Below are 14,386 nucleotides of genomic sequence, written 5' to 3'. Positions count from 1 at the left end.
CCGGCCGGAGCGACGAGACAAAAACATTAAAACCCATTATAAACTAGGTATTTGTAGCATCCAGTGGGGACATAATTACTGATTATAATGACTTTTGCGTTGCATCGCGCCCCGTAAACATAAAATCATGTCTGCATTTGTGATTGGAGAAATGACAAACAACTAGCACTGCTCTACACTGCTCAAAACTCACATTTGAAAAGTCAGTGGCAAATCCTTTAAATATGAAAACGTACTTACAGGCTGTGAGTCAGCATTATTTGTCAGAACACCGGCATTGTAGGCTACTCTCCCAGGAAACAGTCCTTGTCCTCCATAAAATGTGCTGCACACATCTCAATATTTTGTTTGGACTGTTTTGGAACTGTGTTGTAAATACAACTTAACCACTGATGTCTAGTTGTGTCCTCTTTTGGAAGGCCAAACAAAGTAGTTTCGCTTTCACAACGAAACACACAGCGTCTCCACGACATGGCGGTGGCGGTAACAATACTACAGCGAGAATCAAAGTTACGTTCAGTCAGCCATGTCATTATAGCAAAATAAACCCAACAGTGTGATCAGGTCCCTGACCCAATGCTTAAGTCCTTTACTTAACATGCTTAGTAATGGAATACCACAAGGTTCGGTGTTGGGCCTTTGCTAAAGCAGATGATGTAACTTTGTCACATCTATTTTATTATGTTTTATTGTGTACATGTTTTATTACTTATTATTGCTATCATTGGTTGAGCCAAAACCCTACTAAGGGTTTTTTATGAGGATCAGAAGTGTTTGTTCCTGTGCAGTCATTCTGAAAGACATTAGAGGACATGTTTTAATGTTTGTAAACTGGCTCTGCTGCACCCTGTCACTGATCTGGCTGATCTCTTCAAGCTCTTGTCCTCATTAATGCCATTTCATCATGTGAAGCAGGTCTGCCTGTCATTCTTAGAGTAATATTAAAGACAACAGGTGACTAGGCCTTCACTAATACAGCCCGGCTCTTATGGATTAGTCTATGAAGCCATGTAGAGGTCTCAAAGCATGCCTCAAACCACACACTTGCCTAATCTGCTTTCTCCATTTGTTCTTTTTCTGTCCAGTTCCCTTAATGCCCATTTAATTTATCGTCTTTACATTTACTTTCCTTCATTTGCTGTGCTATAGATATATTTGTATTTAATGGTTTACAATTTACTTTTTTGATTTAGATCTTTGTCTGTCACAAAGTTAATGTCACATTATGGTGAAGTGCTCCTGAAATCCAAATAAATTTTAGCTTGAGGCCATAGGCCTTACTAGAAAGTGCAAGCACTGGTGCTCTCCGTTCAGTGAGGATGAACATAAAAGGACCATATGTTGCATTACAAAAACATAATCTCAATTTTTGCTTCAACATGCTGTAATGATTTTGACCAAAGATAACTTTCGGGAGACATCTGTGTCTCATTGAGTCCTGATGATGTCTCACCCTAGGTTTGCTAGCAGCAGAGTATTTGGCTGTAATCCTCTTATTTACCTGTTAATGTTTTTACCTCTCTGTCAAAGGTGTTTCTTTTATTTCTGGCTGTCAATTTTGTAGTATGACCAGTACCATGTGGTTGAGCTGAGGAACTCAGAAAAGTTTTGTTTGTTGTTCAGACTGGACTTTCTTTTCATGTCTGTTCAAATATGGCTAAGGTTGGCCTGTAATAGAGATTTGGCATACACATGTAAACAAGAATAACAGACCAGGATTATTTTTACGCTTTGCCTGGCTGTACATCACACACACCACTGGCTTTCCCAGCTCTGATTGAGGGTGGGAGTTCAGGCCTGGTGGAATGTACCACGTTGTAGTGCTCAGTGAACCGGGTAATGGTCATTCCAAGTGTGCTAGAGTATATTTGACTGTTTATCACAGCAAAAGCATTTGTGCTTCAGCAAACTTTTATGGCACAATTGGTTTTGCTTTTATTGTAATATCTAGATCTCTGTGTAGTGCACTAATACACCCTATTAAGTACATAATAGTGATATTAATCAAATTTTTCTGCAGATGACTCTGCGGATGACTCACTAGAATATATATATATATATATATATATACATATACACAGCTCAGTTCTGCAGGATGAGTTCATTAAACAGGATGAGGCTGAAATATCTAATGTGTTTCTCCAGATTTGCTGCATGTGAGAATGTTGCCAGCAGAGGAAACAAACTGGAGAAATGTCTCCCTCCTAACCATCTCCCCAACCTTTGAGGCTGAATTGGGGTTAGGGGCTTATGCACCTTTTGCAGTGGGTGTGAGAAAACATCCTTCCATAATATAGTTCTATCACAATGCAATTTTTTTCTCTCATTTTCAGGTGTTGATTTGTGTGGTAGGACAGTCATGGTTGTTGTTGGCAGGAATATTCCAGTTACAATTATTGATATGGAGAAGGTAAATGAGAAAATGCTTCCATTTATCATGTTCTGTGTATGACAATAAACTTCATTTTACTGATCGCCCTGTATTGAGCATATCTTATGTTGCACCAAATGGTACATACATTTAGTCAGATTTAGCACTAAATGCTGCCTAACGAAATGAAAGGTTAACCTAAATTTTTTTTAAAAATGAAGAAGAATTTTCTTTAAAAGAATGTTTGGCTCAAGATTTCCATTTAGATGTAAATCTTTTAGATTTACATTAAAAATTCTATTTGAGATTTGCATTTGTATCAGAAACTGATTTTATTTTATTCGATTTGTTTCTTTTTAAAAGATTGACTTGTTAAATATTTAATACACTGTAAACGCAAATGTCAAAAATTATACTGTACTGTTTAAAATGTTTATTTAATGGATTAGTTCACTCAAAACTAAAAATCCTGTCATTTGTTTACTCACACTCCTATCATACCTGTGTGGGTTTCTTGCCTCTGTGGAGCACAAGAGAGAATTTGAAATGTCATGTAGATGGTAAATGATGACTGAATTTTCATTTTTGAGTGAACTATTACTTAATAGTAGTAATAGTGTGTACCTACTTAACCATATTTGGGGGACAACTTTGTGCCGAGAAGTGAGTTAAAAATGACAATGTCCTCTTAAACATGTCCTCATTTGTTTAAAAAAATCCACAATGTAAAAATTATAAAGATGCAGAACATCTTCTGTTAGGGTTAGTTGTAGGATGTGGTTTTAATGTTAGGTCATAGCATTTTAGCTGTATATAAAAACAATAGAAGTCTGTGGAATATGCCTTTTTAGATAGCGAAGTAAATGTGTGTGTTTGTGTGTTAGGCTTTGCTGTATTTCATCCACGTGATGGACCATATCACGGTGAAGGAGTATGTGATGGTGTATTTCCACACACTCACTGGTGAGCACAACCACCTGGACACCGACTTTCTCAAGAAGCTTTCTGACATTGTGGATGCCAAGTAAGATTTATTTCTGTTCCAATACAGAGATACTACAAACCACCCACAATCCCTGCTCTCTATGACCTTACAATGTTTTTGAGATGACTTGACCCAGTTCTTGACTGAGGTATTCTTTAAAACCATAACTCCAGACTCACATGGAAAAGCTAATCACAGTTTTGTATAAATGCTGGCTTGGTGACTATTCATTTTTATGAGCTTCTTGTGCCAAACAGTACTGTCTCCTCAAACCCAAACACACCACATATGTCATGATAATCATAAGGGAATGTCTATATCTTGGGCTTCCTGTTCTTTGAATGTCATGAAGATTTGTACACAGAAGCTCAACCCTTTTGTAGGTTATGACAAGCTCGGAAAGCTCTGTTCAAACACTGCTAAGTCACGTTTCCTCAGTTTTACCTGCTGTTTCTCCAGAGTATCACTCTAAATTGGTGCTCAAATGTGTCTGAGGTGATTGATTCTTCTAAGGAAAGTGAAGTAGTATTGCTTTTTTTTAGAGCACTTTGGGAAATTTTGAAGGGGGTTTCTGTTTATCAAGGTTAGAACACTGATGAATCTGAGGTCTCGATGTTCTCCTCTCACCCAACCAATTGAGAAAAACCGCAAACTACCACCACCAGTGGCCTACAAACACCTGTATGTAGGATGTAGCTCCATGGAATGGCATTGTAATTGTGTTTTAAGAAACACATCGTTCTTTTAATCGAACAGTCCTCATAATAGCTATTTTCCTGGCTTAGCGGAAGAGTTTGAGTCTTTGTCAAAAGTCAAAACTGGCAGGTGATGGTGAGGTCAGGCATTCGTCATTTATTCAGGGGACACTCTCAGCATGCAGGCAGAGGAAACCTCAGTCTTGAAATAAAAAGCAGAAACGCTCTCCAGCTCCAGTCCCTCACACTTTCCGTACATCGTGGAGATCAGCGTGACTCATAACTTTGAGAGCCAGGCCAGTTTGACTCGTGTCATTTATTATGAGGGATCAGCAGAGCACAGCAGATCATCACTGTATTATTTATTCTCAAAAGGCATCGGTCTTTAAGAAAGTGTTTTACAGACATAATCCTCAGCAACAGTGATGAGGTTCTGTAATGGTTCTGTTAGCAATCACAGCCATGTTTATAGCCGAGTTAGCCAGTGATGCTATCACTCCCTATGACCCCTGCTCATGGGTTTGGACAGGACGGGCCAAGACCATCGTGGGAAAGTGGAAAGGTTGACGGACACGTCTCTTGTACTTTTCGAACACCCCTCCACTTCTGGCCATCTAGCCGTCCAGATCTCTATCCATCTGTGTGTTTTGGACAACAGTTTGTGGCTTGGACGTGGCTGCCCTGCTGGATGTGATTCACTGACTTTTTCTCGTTCTTAAAAAATGCGCTTTAGCTCTCTTTCTAATGGGTTTATTGTTTGTGTTAAGGCAATGATCCTTTCTAAGCCAAGTGCGCCAGAGGAATTCACTATTTGTGTAATAAGTAATTGTTTGGATGTGTTGATAATGTTTCAAAAACCATTTCTCGCAAGGTTTTCCTTTTGTGTTTTCAGGTTTAAGAAAAACCTGAGGGCTTTCTACTTCGTTCATCCAACGTTCCGCACCAAGGTAAATGTAATCAGTTCATCAACTCAGATGTAAGTCCATTAAAGGCAGCACTAGATGTTCATCTCATATTGAGCTTTTCTTTCCGGTTTGTACCGGCCTATGGTCTGATTCACAGCGGTCAGCTCCACATTTCGCATTGACTAAGAGAAGACTGTATGCGAGTCTGTGTAACAGAATATGTTGAAAAGCGTCTCTGAGACCACATTGAGATTCATGATGTTTCCACACTAAGTGTTCCATAGTGTTTCACAGAACCTATTCAGGTAATTTAAGTACTTATGAGAGCGTGTTGCCTCTGCCAGGCTTTGCTTTCATTTGCAAAATTATTCAACAATTATGCTTTATGCACTCCAAATGTGGATGAACCCTGGCAATTAAGTGTCAGATAATTGTTCGTTTTAAAATGCGTCCATTTCAGTCAGAGAATGCTCGAGCATTGTAACAATCCCAGGTGTGAAATGTGTTCAAGCATCAAGGCTGAGTCATTGGAGTAAATGCTGAAAATGACTAAAAACAACAGCTTTAGGAACTTAAGAGTTTGCCTTTAGCAACAAAACACTTAATTCAAGTGCAGCTTCACCAATTTTGTAGCTGTCCGTTTTAAATTGACCTTAAAATGGAGTATTGTCCGTTGTTTTCTTGTAGAGTTACATTTGAGTTAATTTACAATGGGTATAGAAAAGAATCACCCCCCTTTAAAATAATCACATTTTATTGCTTTGCAGTCTGAAATGAAGACTGACACGGTTTTATTTTATCCAGCTGTATTTACTCAGTGCAACTTATAACATCCAAGTGAAAGATACTGTATAACATGTCTGAAAAAATTTAAAATAAAACAGAATCACTGAGTTGGAAAAAGGATCACCCCCCTCCCCCTTTGACTTTCAACTGTAACCAGCTGTGGTCATTTTGATTAGAAAAGAGCTTTCCTGGAGCATTTCAGTCCTTGGTAGTGCAACTGAAGCGAACAATCAACTATGGTTGGCAAAGCACTGTAAAAAGACCTCTGTTAAAAATGCCTAGAAGCACAGTGAAGTTTATTATTAAGAAGTGGAAGGTATTTGGTACAACACATACCCTCCCTGCATCAGGACGTCACTCCAAACAAACAATTATGTGCATGTGACAACAATATCACAAATTCTCCACAAATGTGGCTTGTATGGGAGGGTTGCAAGAAAAAAGCCATTCCTCAAGAATGGCCACATTCAGTCACGACTGAGCTTTGCCAAAACCTTGAAGATTCTGAAGCAGATGAGACTAGAATTGAATTATTTGGCCTCAACACCAAACAATATGTCTGGCGGAAATCCAGTACAGCTCACCATTCAAATAACAGCATTCCTACAGTAAAGCATGGAGGTGGTAATATCCTGTTATGGGGTGTTTCTCTGCAGCAGGGACTTGTGAGGATGCAAGGAAAAATGGATGGTGCAAAATACTGTCAAATTCTTGAGGAAAATCTGCTGCCCTCAAATCTGTGGAATGACTTGAAGACTGCAGTCCACAAACACTCACCATCAAATCTAACTGAGCTTGAGCAGTTCTGCAAAGAAGAGTGGGCAAATATTGCAAAGTCTAGATCTGCAAAGTTAGTAGAGACAGAGACATATCCCAACAGACTAAAGGCTGTAATTAAAGCAAAAATACTGACAGAAGGGGGTGATCCTTTTTCCAACTCAGTGATTGTTTTGTTTTTTTCCTGACATGTTGGTGTTATATCTTTCACTTGGATGTTATAAGTAAATACAGCTGGATAAAACAAAAATTATCAGTCTTAATTTCAGGCTACAAAGCAACCAAATTTAATTATTTTAAAGGGGGGTGATTCTTTTCAATACCCACTGTATAATGTGAGGTGAACAAATAATTATAAATGATATTTATAATATCATAAATGCTTTTCTATTTCAAACAAATGCTGTTCTTCTAAACCTTCTATTCTTCAAAGAATCAATGAATACAGAGTTCATCAAATAATTTTAAATGTAATAATTTAAAAAATAATATTGTACCAAAATAAATTGTGTTTCAAGACCAATTTTTGTACCCTTTTCATGGAAAGTGCCATCTCAGTCAATCTAATGCTTTTATTTGTGATTCCTGTCAGGTCTCTACATGGTTCTTCACAACATTCAGTGTATCAGGCCTTAAAGAGAAAGTCCATCACATAGAGAACCTCCAGCAGCTCTTCACCTGCATCCTGCCTGAGCAGATCGACATCCCTCCTTTCGTCTTGGAGTATGACACACGGGTGAGTATTCAGTCCTTTACCACGCTACAATTGTCCATCGAGGATAAAGGACGTTACACTTAGAAAAAGATGTGTGTATGCAACTTGACCTTTACTAATTATTTTGTATTTAATCTGTATTCAATTCTGTCAACATTTATTCACCGTCACGTTCTTCAAAACCTGCATTACTTTCTTCTCCGGAACACCAAAGGGAGAGTTGAAGAATGTTTTAAAGAATCATTTAATCCTGTTTGTAAAACTGGTCTGACTTAAAACATGAAACATCATCTTTGTGTTTCACAGAAGAAAGTAAGTCATAATATCTTGGAACAACATAAGGTTGGGTAAATGTAAATTTATTTTTGAGGTCAACTATTCCCTTAAGAGAGTTTAAGTTTTGATAAACTGCATTTTAATGTTTAAGTCTTCGGGAAACTTTTACAGAGAACCAGATACCCCTCTGTAACACAAATTCCCCACAGTCACACGTCAACAATGGCTTTTGCATTTCAAGACAAGTCAACTTTTAATTGTCATTATATGCAACTACAATTAAATTCTTGATTGCTTCTTCACAAATTATAGACAAAATAGTTCTAGTATACTGTACTACTAAATAAAAAATGAAGAAAAATAATAATACAAATACTATAAAGTGACACTGTCTGTAATACTTAAAGTTTAGTGAAAGTGTCATGTTCTTAAAAACATGTTTAGGAAAACTATTAAGCTCAAACATGCAAACGATTTTCTCTATGCCTATGGTAATTGAAATGTACAACTTGTGACCAATTTTAGATGCAATTATATGCAAATTCTTCAAACTAGTTTCCCTGTATGACCTGTTCTTTAAATGCAGCCTTTAGCAGTTTTATTTTTGGTGATATAAAAATATTCACTTTTTTAGTTCTTAATGAGGTCCTTTTTTGTTTTGAAATGGATTGCGTTTGGCTTGTGGAAAAGAGATGCTTAGAGGCTTATTTTTAACTGTTGACCCAAAGTATGGGTGGAGGAAAGTCTTTCCCCTCAGACTGAAAGAGGCCTCAGCCGTCTGCGTGCTGTGCTGCTGCTGCTTGCTCCAGCTCAAAGGAACACATCGCATTTTATTTCTTAAGATTACTCTTCAACTTATGTGGGATAGGGTGACATATTTAAGGAAACATAGAAACAAAAAGTCAGTTAGTTTCTCTGGAATATGAGAAGAGAAAATGGGAAAATTATGGCTGTAGTCATCTGGCATTGCAGAATCTCATATTACCATTATAACGTATCATTTAACTCGACGTGAAGAACATTATGTTTAATTTAGAAGTATGCGTTACCTTTGCTACCACTGTTGAATCCAAGCAAACTGATCTGACACTAATGTGATAAACGGATTTGTCACAGCTAATAGCAGACCATATCCATGCATTGATTTGACCCATCTGGACTGCACTCATTATTTAGTTGATTTTCATCATGTCATTCCTGAGCTCTTAGTTTTGCAGTGTTCTCACAGCATGCACATAAACATGGCATTCTTCTAGAGTTTCATTCTAGGTGGGTGGTGTTACTTAGCGGTTAAAGGTCTGGGATGGTAACCAATAAGGTTAGGTCCAAGTCCCACTAAGCATGGAATTGAGCTACCACCATTATGCCCTCACTTTACCCCATGGGCATTGTTCCTGGTGTGATTTGGTGTCCTCATTGATCTAGGATGATCCGATTGCAAGTGGGTCCAAAATGTTTTGTGGTCTGAATCTCATTCAAACTACATTCAGGAATGCATATGACCACATCACATATGTAGTGTAAATGCTAATCTTATTGCCTCTAAGACAGTAAAGAACCACCTACTCCGCATTGATTTCTGTCATCTTTACCATCACACCTTTTATTTCAAATTCCACATAAACCGATCATTACACACGCAGCTATGTGACCCAAAGAGTAGAAGTGCCTTCTGAAAAACAAAATTATATTCCTCACTGTATGGTCATATACGTTTTTTTTTCCCCCTTCTATATTTTAGATGTTGTTTTTTTGTCTTTCTGTTTTGTTCCTGGATTAAAGGGCACTGGATTAAAGTAAATGAAAGCGGGAAGGAAGGCACAAAGGTGAGGCAGCTGTGAAGAATCGATCACGCCACTAATGCGTTAAATGGATGGTCTTTCTCGCGCCAGGTGCATGTCACCCTGTATTTATGTGTTCCCTGAGCAAGAGTGCAGACATACAGACTTGATTAGAAACATTTTTTTTTTTCCTGCAGCCTGTGTGTTTGTATTTCATTTGCATGAAAACATTTTGTACTTCTACTTCAATACGTTAACACAAACTTGATGACATTTTGGGTGAAAATGCAAGCTTTAATAGGTATGTCAGATTTTAGTTTTTATCCCTGCACTCTTCCTGTGAGAGTAAATGTCAAATCAAACTTCAGATCAGATGGTCGTCTTCAGGGTGGGGTTTCACAGAAAAGCATCTGAATCATCAAAGGATCCCTTAGATATATACGCCAACAGGGAATATTCCACATGTTGCTTCTGTTGAAACAAAAGGCTTTAAAGTTTTACTTGACGATTCATTTGGACTTTTTATTAGTACTGGAAACTGTGACATTGGAGACTTTGTAGAGATTGTTGTCTTTAGGGAATATTAGTCATTTTATAAACTAATGTGTTGGTCACTTGAATGGATAAACCTGTTTTCTTTAAATGTGTCTGACCTTATTTTATGCTAGTATAGCGTGTGTTTTTGGTCTCTTTGCCTTAGCTTTGGATTCAGTCCTGGACTCCCTTGCTTCAGTATTTCCTGTCATTCTTTGATTACCCAGGAAGTTAATGGGCAGGAGGGGAAATGGCAGAATGTGTAAGCTTTTAATGCCAATTGCACTCAGCTTTCTCTCTTTGCCCATATGAATAGATGCAGTGCCATGGAAAGTCACCTCAAATAACCCAGTCAACTTTCCATAATGCATTGAAAGGCCCCTAAATGGTTTTTTGTTTATTATTATTTTGGACTATCACCTCTATACTACAAGCATTGTTGGGTAGTAATGGTCTACAGCAGAGTTCCTCAAATCTTGCCCTGGAGGGCCAATGCACTGCATAGTTTAGCTCCAACCCTGATTAAACTCACCTACCTGTGATTTTCTAATGATCCTGAAGATATTGATTAGTATGCTCAGGTGTGTTTGATTAGGGTTAGAGCTAAACTCTGCAGGAAAGTGGATCTCGTGGGCCTGATTTGAGGATCCCTGGTCTACAGTGTGTAATTTGGATTATGTAATCAAAATACAAAAATCTTGTAGTTGCATTGTAGAATATTAAAAATAATTGTATTACAGTTATTTTTGTATGGATATCATGATTGCATATTGATTATTATCAGGCAACAGCAATAAAATAGTTCCTCATGTGTTTATTGGCTCAGAGGCTAAAATATGTGACCCTGGACCACAACACCAGTCATAAGGGTCAATTTCTGAATAAAAAAGCTTTCCGTTGATGTATGGTTTGTTGTGATAGGACAATATTTGGCCGAGATGCAACTATTTGAACATCTGGAATCTGAGGGTGCAAAAAAAATCTAAATACTGAGAAAATCGCCTTTAAAGTTGTCCAAATGAAGTTCTTAGCAATGCATATTACTAATCAAAAATTAAGTTTTTATATATTTACGGTAGGAAATTTACAAAATATCTTCATGGAACATGATCTTTACTTAATATCCTAATGATTTTTGGCATAAAAGAAAAATCGATAATTTTGACCCATACAATGTTTTTTTTTGGCTATTGCTAAAAATATACCCAAGCAACTTAAGACTGGTTTTGTGGTCCAGGGTAACATATGTTCGGTAGGCCTTCATAAAATTTCTGAAGAAAGCAGTAGCAGGAACACAAACAGACTTGATCCCAGCCGACTTTGTTGTAGTGCTACATACATAAAGCAGTCTCATTCCTCATTTGACCACATACAGAAATAACTTTCAACGAGACGTATTGAAAATGTCCTTGCGTTCCGAAACATGCCTTAAATCCATCACAAGACTCCAGTTTAAACTGCTAATGTTTAATGAAAGGATTTTTGGTATCTAAACAACTAATTAATTCTGACATGTTTTGATGAAAATTTTAAAAATGGGAAACTTTATATGAGGCTCTTTGTCTCAGAATATATTATTTCTGTCAAATTAAATTAAGGTGAGATTTTCTTGTATGTGACTCAATATAAATACAGAAATCTAAAAAAAAAAAGAATAATATGAAAAATGACACAGCGCAAAACCACATTTGAAATGTGAGAGAAACCCTGCGCTGAGCGATCCTGTAACGAAAGAAAACACAAAGCCCCAACCCTCTCTTCATTCGCACTAAAGCCACACAACACCACTTTGCACTTTTTTCTTTGTTTTTAATGAATTTCTTGTGCTCTTTGAAACAATTTACAGCATAATCTCTTATGCATTCATTTGACCCGAAGGCCTGAAGCACCTCTGTTAGATGGTCCTCACAGCTTTCAGGAGGTGAATCATCTGCTGTGCTGGGAGTCATTCAGTAGCATCCAAGCAGACACTCATTAATTCCCAGCACAGCACTTTCCTCAAGTGCTCATTTGGCTATTAGAACCCTTACATACTACTTCAGAATATCCTAGAAACCACAACCTTTATTAAATACTTGTAATAAATATTTACTTACTGAATATTTGTATTCTATGGTAAATACAACCTCTTGAGTTTGATTTACCATGCAGCTAGATCTAAATCTATCATCATATTTGTGCCGACAGGCTCTCTAGGATGTAGGTGTGTCTTGGGCTTATGTTGTGGTGACAGGGGCCTCTTGTCAATTTGCCTTTGGCTTTTTACAGCGAGCTAGTGCCTCTCAGCCAATCCGTGAACAAATGTAACCCTTACTACTGTATATCTTTATTCGACTGTACTTATGAATATCATATCTGCTCTTCCAGGTTAACAGCCTTTATTACACGGCTCAGTCCTCAGGCCTGTGATGGTGTCAGATAAACCCAGAGCTGAGGAGTTTGACAGGACCTGCCACTTTTCACCGGGCAAACACTCAACCCAATGACCCCGACTCTGATGTGAACAAGATGAACACAGACAAAAGTGCATCTTTGCCGTTCCTGATGGGCAAGTTTTCTCTGTGATGGTGAGAGACTCTTGATCAATAATGCTGTATAAACACATCCTGCTGAACGTGCTGTCACTGAAGGAACCGCCTGCCTGACCCAAGCTGTTTTTGGACAAGGTATGTTTGTGTGGTGTGTGGATGAAGAGACTGAATTTGACAAACATACTAAACCAATGTTTTGTACCAGTGTCTGCGTGAATAATGGCTGGAAATAGCCGAAACAATTCTGGTTTGAATTTCTTATGTCCTTGTCCATCATCTGAAAGCCTCATATTTTGCTGTTTTGTAGTTTCATCTCATTTTGTCTGCAAAGTCACTAGAAGGAGCAGCATTTTGCTTTTATCTTGATTCTCTCTTTTTTTTTTTTCAGTCACCAAGCACTTTTACAGCTTTATCTGAGGTGTTAAACAACCATCACTACAGTTTCTTGAGGTTTGACAGGAAGCAACTTTTCCTCGTGTGTGAGCGATGTGATGTTGGAAAGATTGCTTTGTAAAGCTCTAATATCAGGTTGGCCTGTTGAGATTTCCATTAGCCTAATAATAATACTCCTTTCTTCTGTTCCTTTAAGTATGGTACATCAGTGTTCTGGTGGCTTCACCTGAGGTACACTAAAATCTTGCAGTGCACCTGTTTGTGTTTCGTTTTAAGCAGATTTACAAGCTTGGCCAAAGGAATATCACAGACAGAGGTCTGATCTCAAAGTGAAGCACTGTAAATAGATCATTGTAGATACTACAGATGCTTTCTGGTATTATTAATTCCGTTTTTTTTAGTCTGCCCTTACTGTAGCCATGCAGTGATTCATGTGCTAAATTTCATACCATTTTAAATGAAGTATGACGTATGAATTATGATGATGAAGAAAGTAATATTTGAATAAACAGAATATAAACATTTGATGTTATCATTAATCTTTGTTTGCGTGTCTTTATTGAATTATTTTGTGTAATTGTATGATCAGTGTATTTTCAGTTTGTCAGCCCTTTGAAATGGGTTTCAAATAAAAGCAGCCTTTTATTTTCGAATGGTGTCTCAAGTATTTTTTCTTTAAAATGCTAGATTTTAAAATTTAACTACATTCTATTTCATGAAAAAAGGCTAGTTTTATCATTTTTGTATGAGGTTGTGCCATCTTTCAAATTATTGCATAGTCTGCGAGTACTTGTGATTTGCGCAAAAATAAAGTTTAATCAGAATCAAATAATCGGAAAAGTATAGCTGTACTTTTATGACACCACTCTCCAAACACCGTTTTCTATAAGATTTTAATTAATTTTTTTACAGTTCAGAAATCATATTGTTTTAAGCTCTTTTTGTCATATTACAGTGTCTGTAAGTTGTTTTAAGGGAATGAATTTAAGACTTAAATGGAATGCAAAATTGTTTTTGAGGGTTGAGCAAAAGGATCAGTTCTAAACCTCTTTGCATATCTAGCTGCAGCAATTCCTTCCCCATTTTTATTTATTTATTTATTTGACAAAACTCTGTTGAATTGAGTGGACAGCCCTTTTTAATGTCCATTCTCATATTCACAGTCAGATTGGTCCAACAGCACATGATATACTTCTGTCGTGCCGTTTGTTTTGAATCATTTAAGCAGTGCTGGTAAGGCAGCACTCAGTCCAGCAGAGTGCCAGTGTCTCTGAGGTGGCGCATGTGGCGAGGAAAATGAATCCGTCTTCAGCAGAGCTCTCACCATGTCTGAGGGGTCAGCAAAGAACTGCACTGCACTGAACTGGACAAGATTGCTTTGGCTTTATACTGTGAATCAGACCGAGTATGACAACATCATCAGGAATCAGCAGGGGTATCTGGGAAACGGGGACATGACAATGTGCCTAATCATCACTGGCTGGTCTGCAGGCTTACAAGAGCTGTCCTTAAATAACCCTCCTTACATCAGTCATCATTTAATCAAATGCATTATTTACCTTATATATTCATACTACAGTTATTCTCCGTTCCATGTGTTTTCCAATCATTAGTTAGTTTGGACATGATTCATGCAC

At 37.6% G+C, this 14,386-nt stretch overlaps 1 protein-coding gene across 1 annotated transcript in view; it reads left to right on the top strand.

The window, feature by feature from the left end:
* The window catches only part of LOC107712249 (ganglioside-induced differentiation-associated protein 2-like), a 24,078-nt gene extending 10,807 nt beyond the window's left edge, over nt 1–13,271 (top strand). Inside the window, exons 8-13 of the mRNA XM_016517431.1 lie at nt 2,021–2,156; nt 2,239–2,410; nt 3,256–3,395; nt 4,944–4,998; nt 7,112–7,255; nt 12,193–13,271. Coding sequence (XP_016372917.1) covers nt 2,021–2,156; nt 2,239–2,410; nt 3,256–3,395; nt 4,944–4,998; nt 7,112–7,255; nt 12,193–12,234 — 689 coding nt within the window. The 3' untranslated portion in view covers nt 12,235–13,271. The remainder of the gene's footprint in view (nt 1–2,020; nt 2,157–2,238; nt 2,411–3,255; nt 3,396–4,943; nt 4,999–7,111; nt 7,256–12,192) is intronic.
* The last annotated feature ends 1,115 nt before the right edge of the window (nt 13,272–14,386 follow it).

The sequence above is a fragment of the Sinocyclocheilus rhinocerous genome, unplaced genomic scaffold, assembly GCF_001515625.1.
Source record: "Sinocyclocheilus rhinocerous isolate Xijiao unplaced genomic scaffold, SAMN03320098_v1.1 scaffold2583, whole genome shotgun sequence".
Classification (NCBI taxonomy): Eukaryota; Metazoa; Chordata; class Actinopteri; order Cypriniformes; family Cyprinidae; genus Sinocyclocheilus; species Sinocyclocheilus rhinocerous.
The sequence above is the reverse complement of the archived record's forward strand: the minus strand, read 5'-3'. Positions and strand labels throughout refer to the sequence as shown.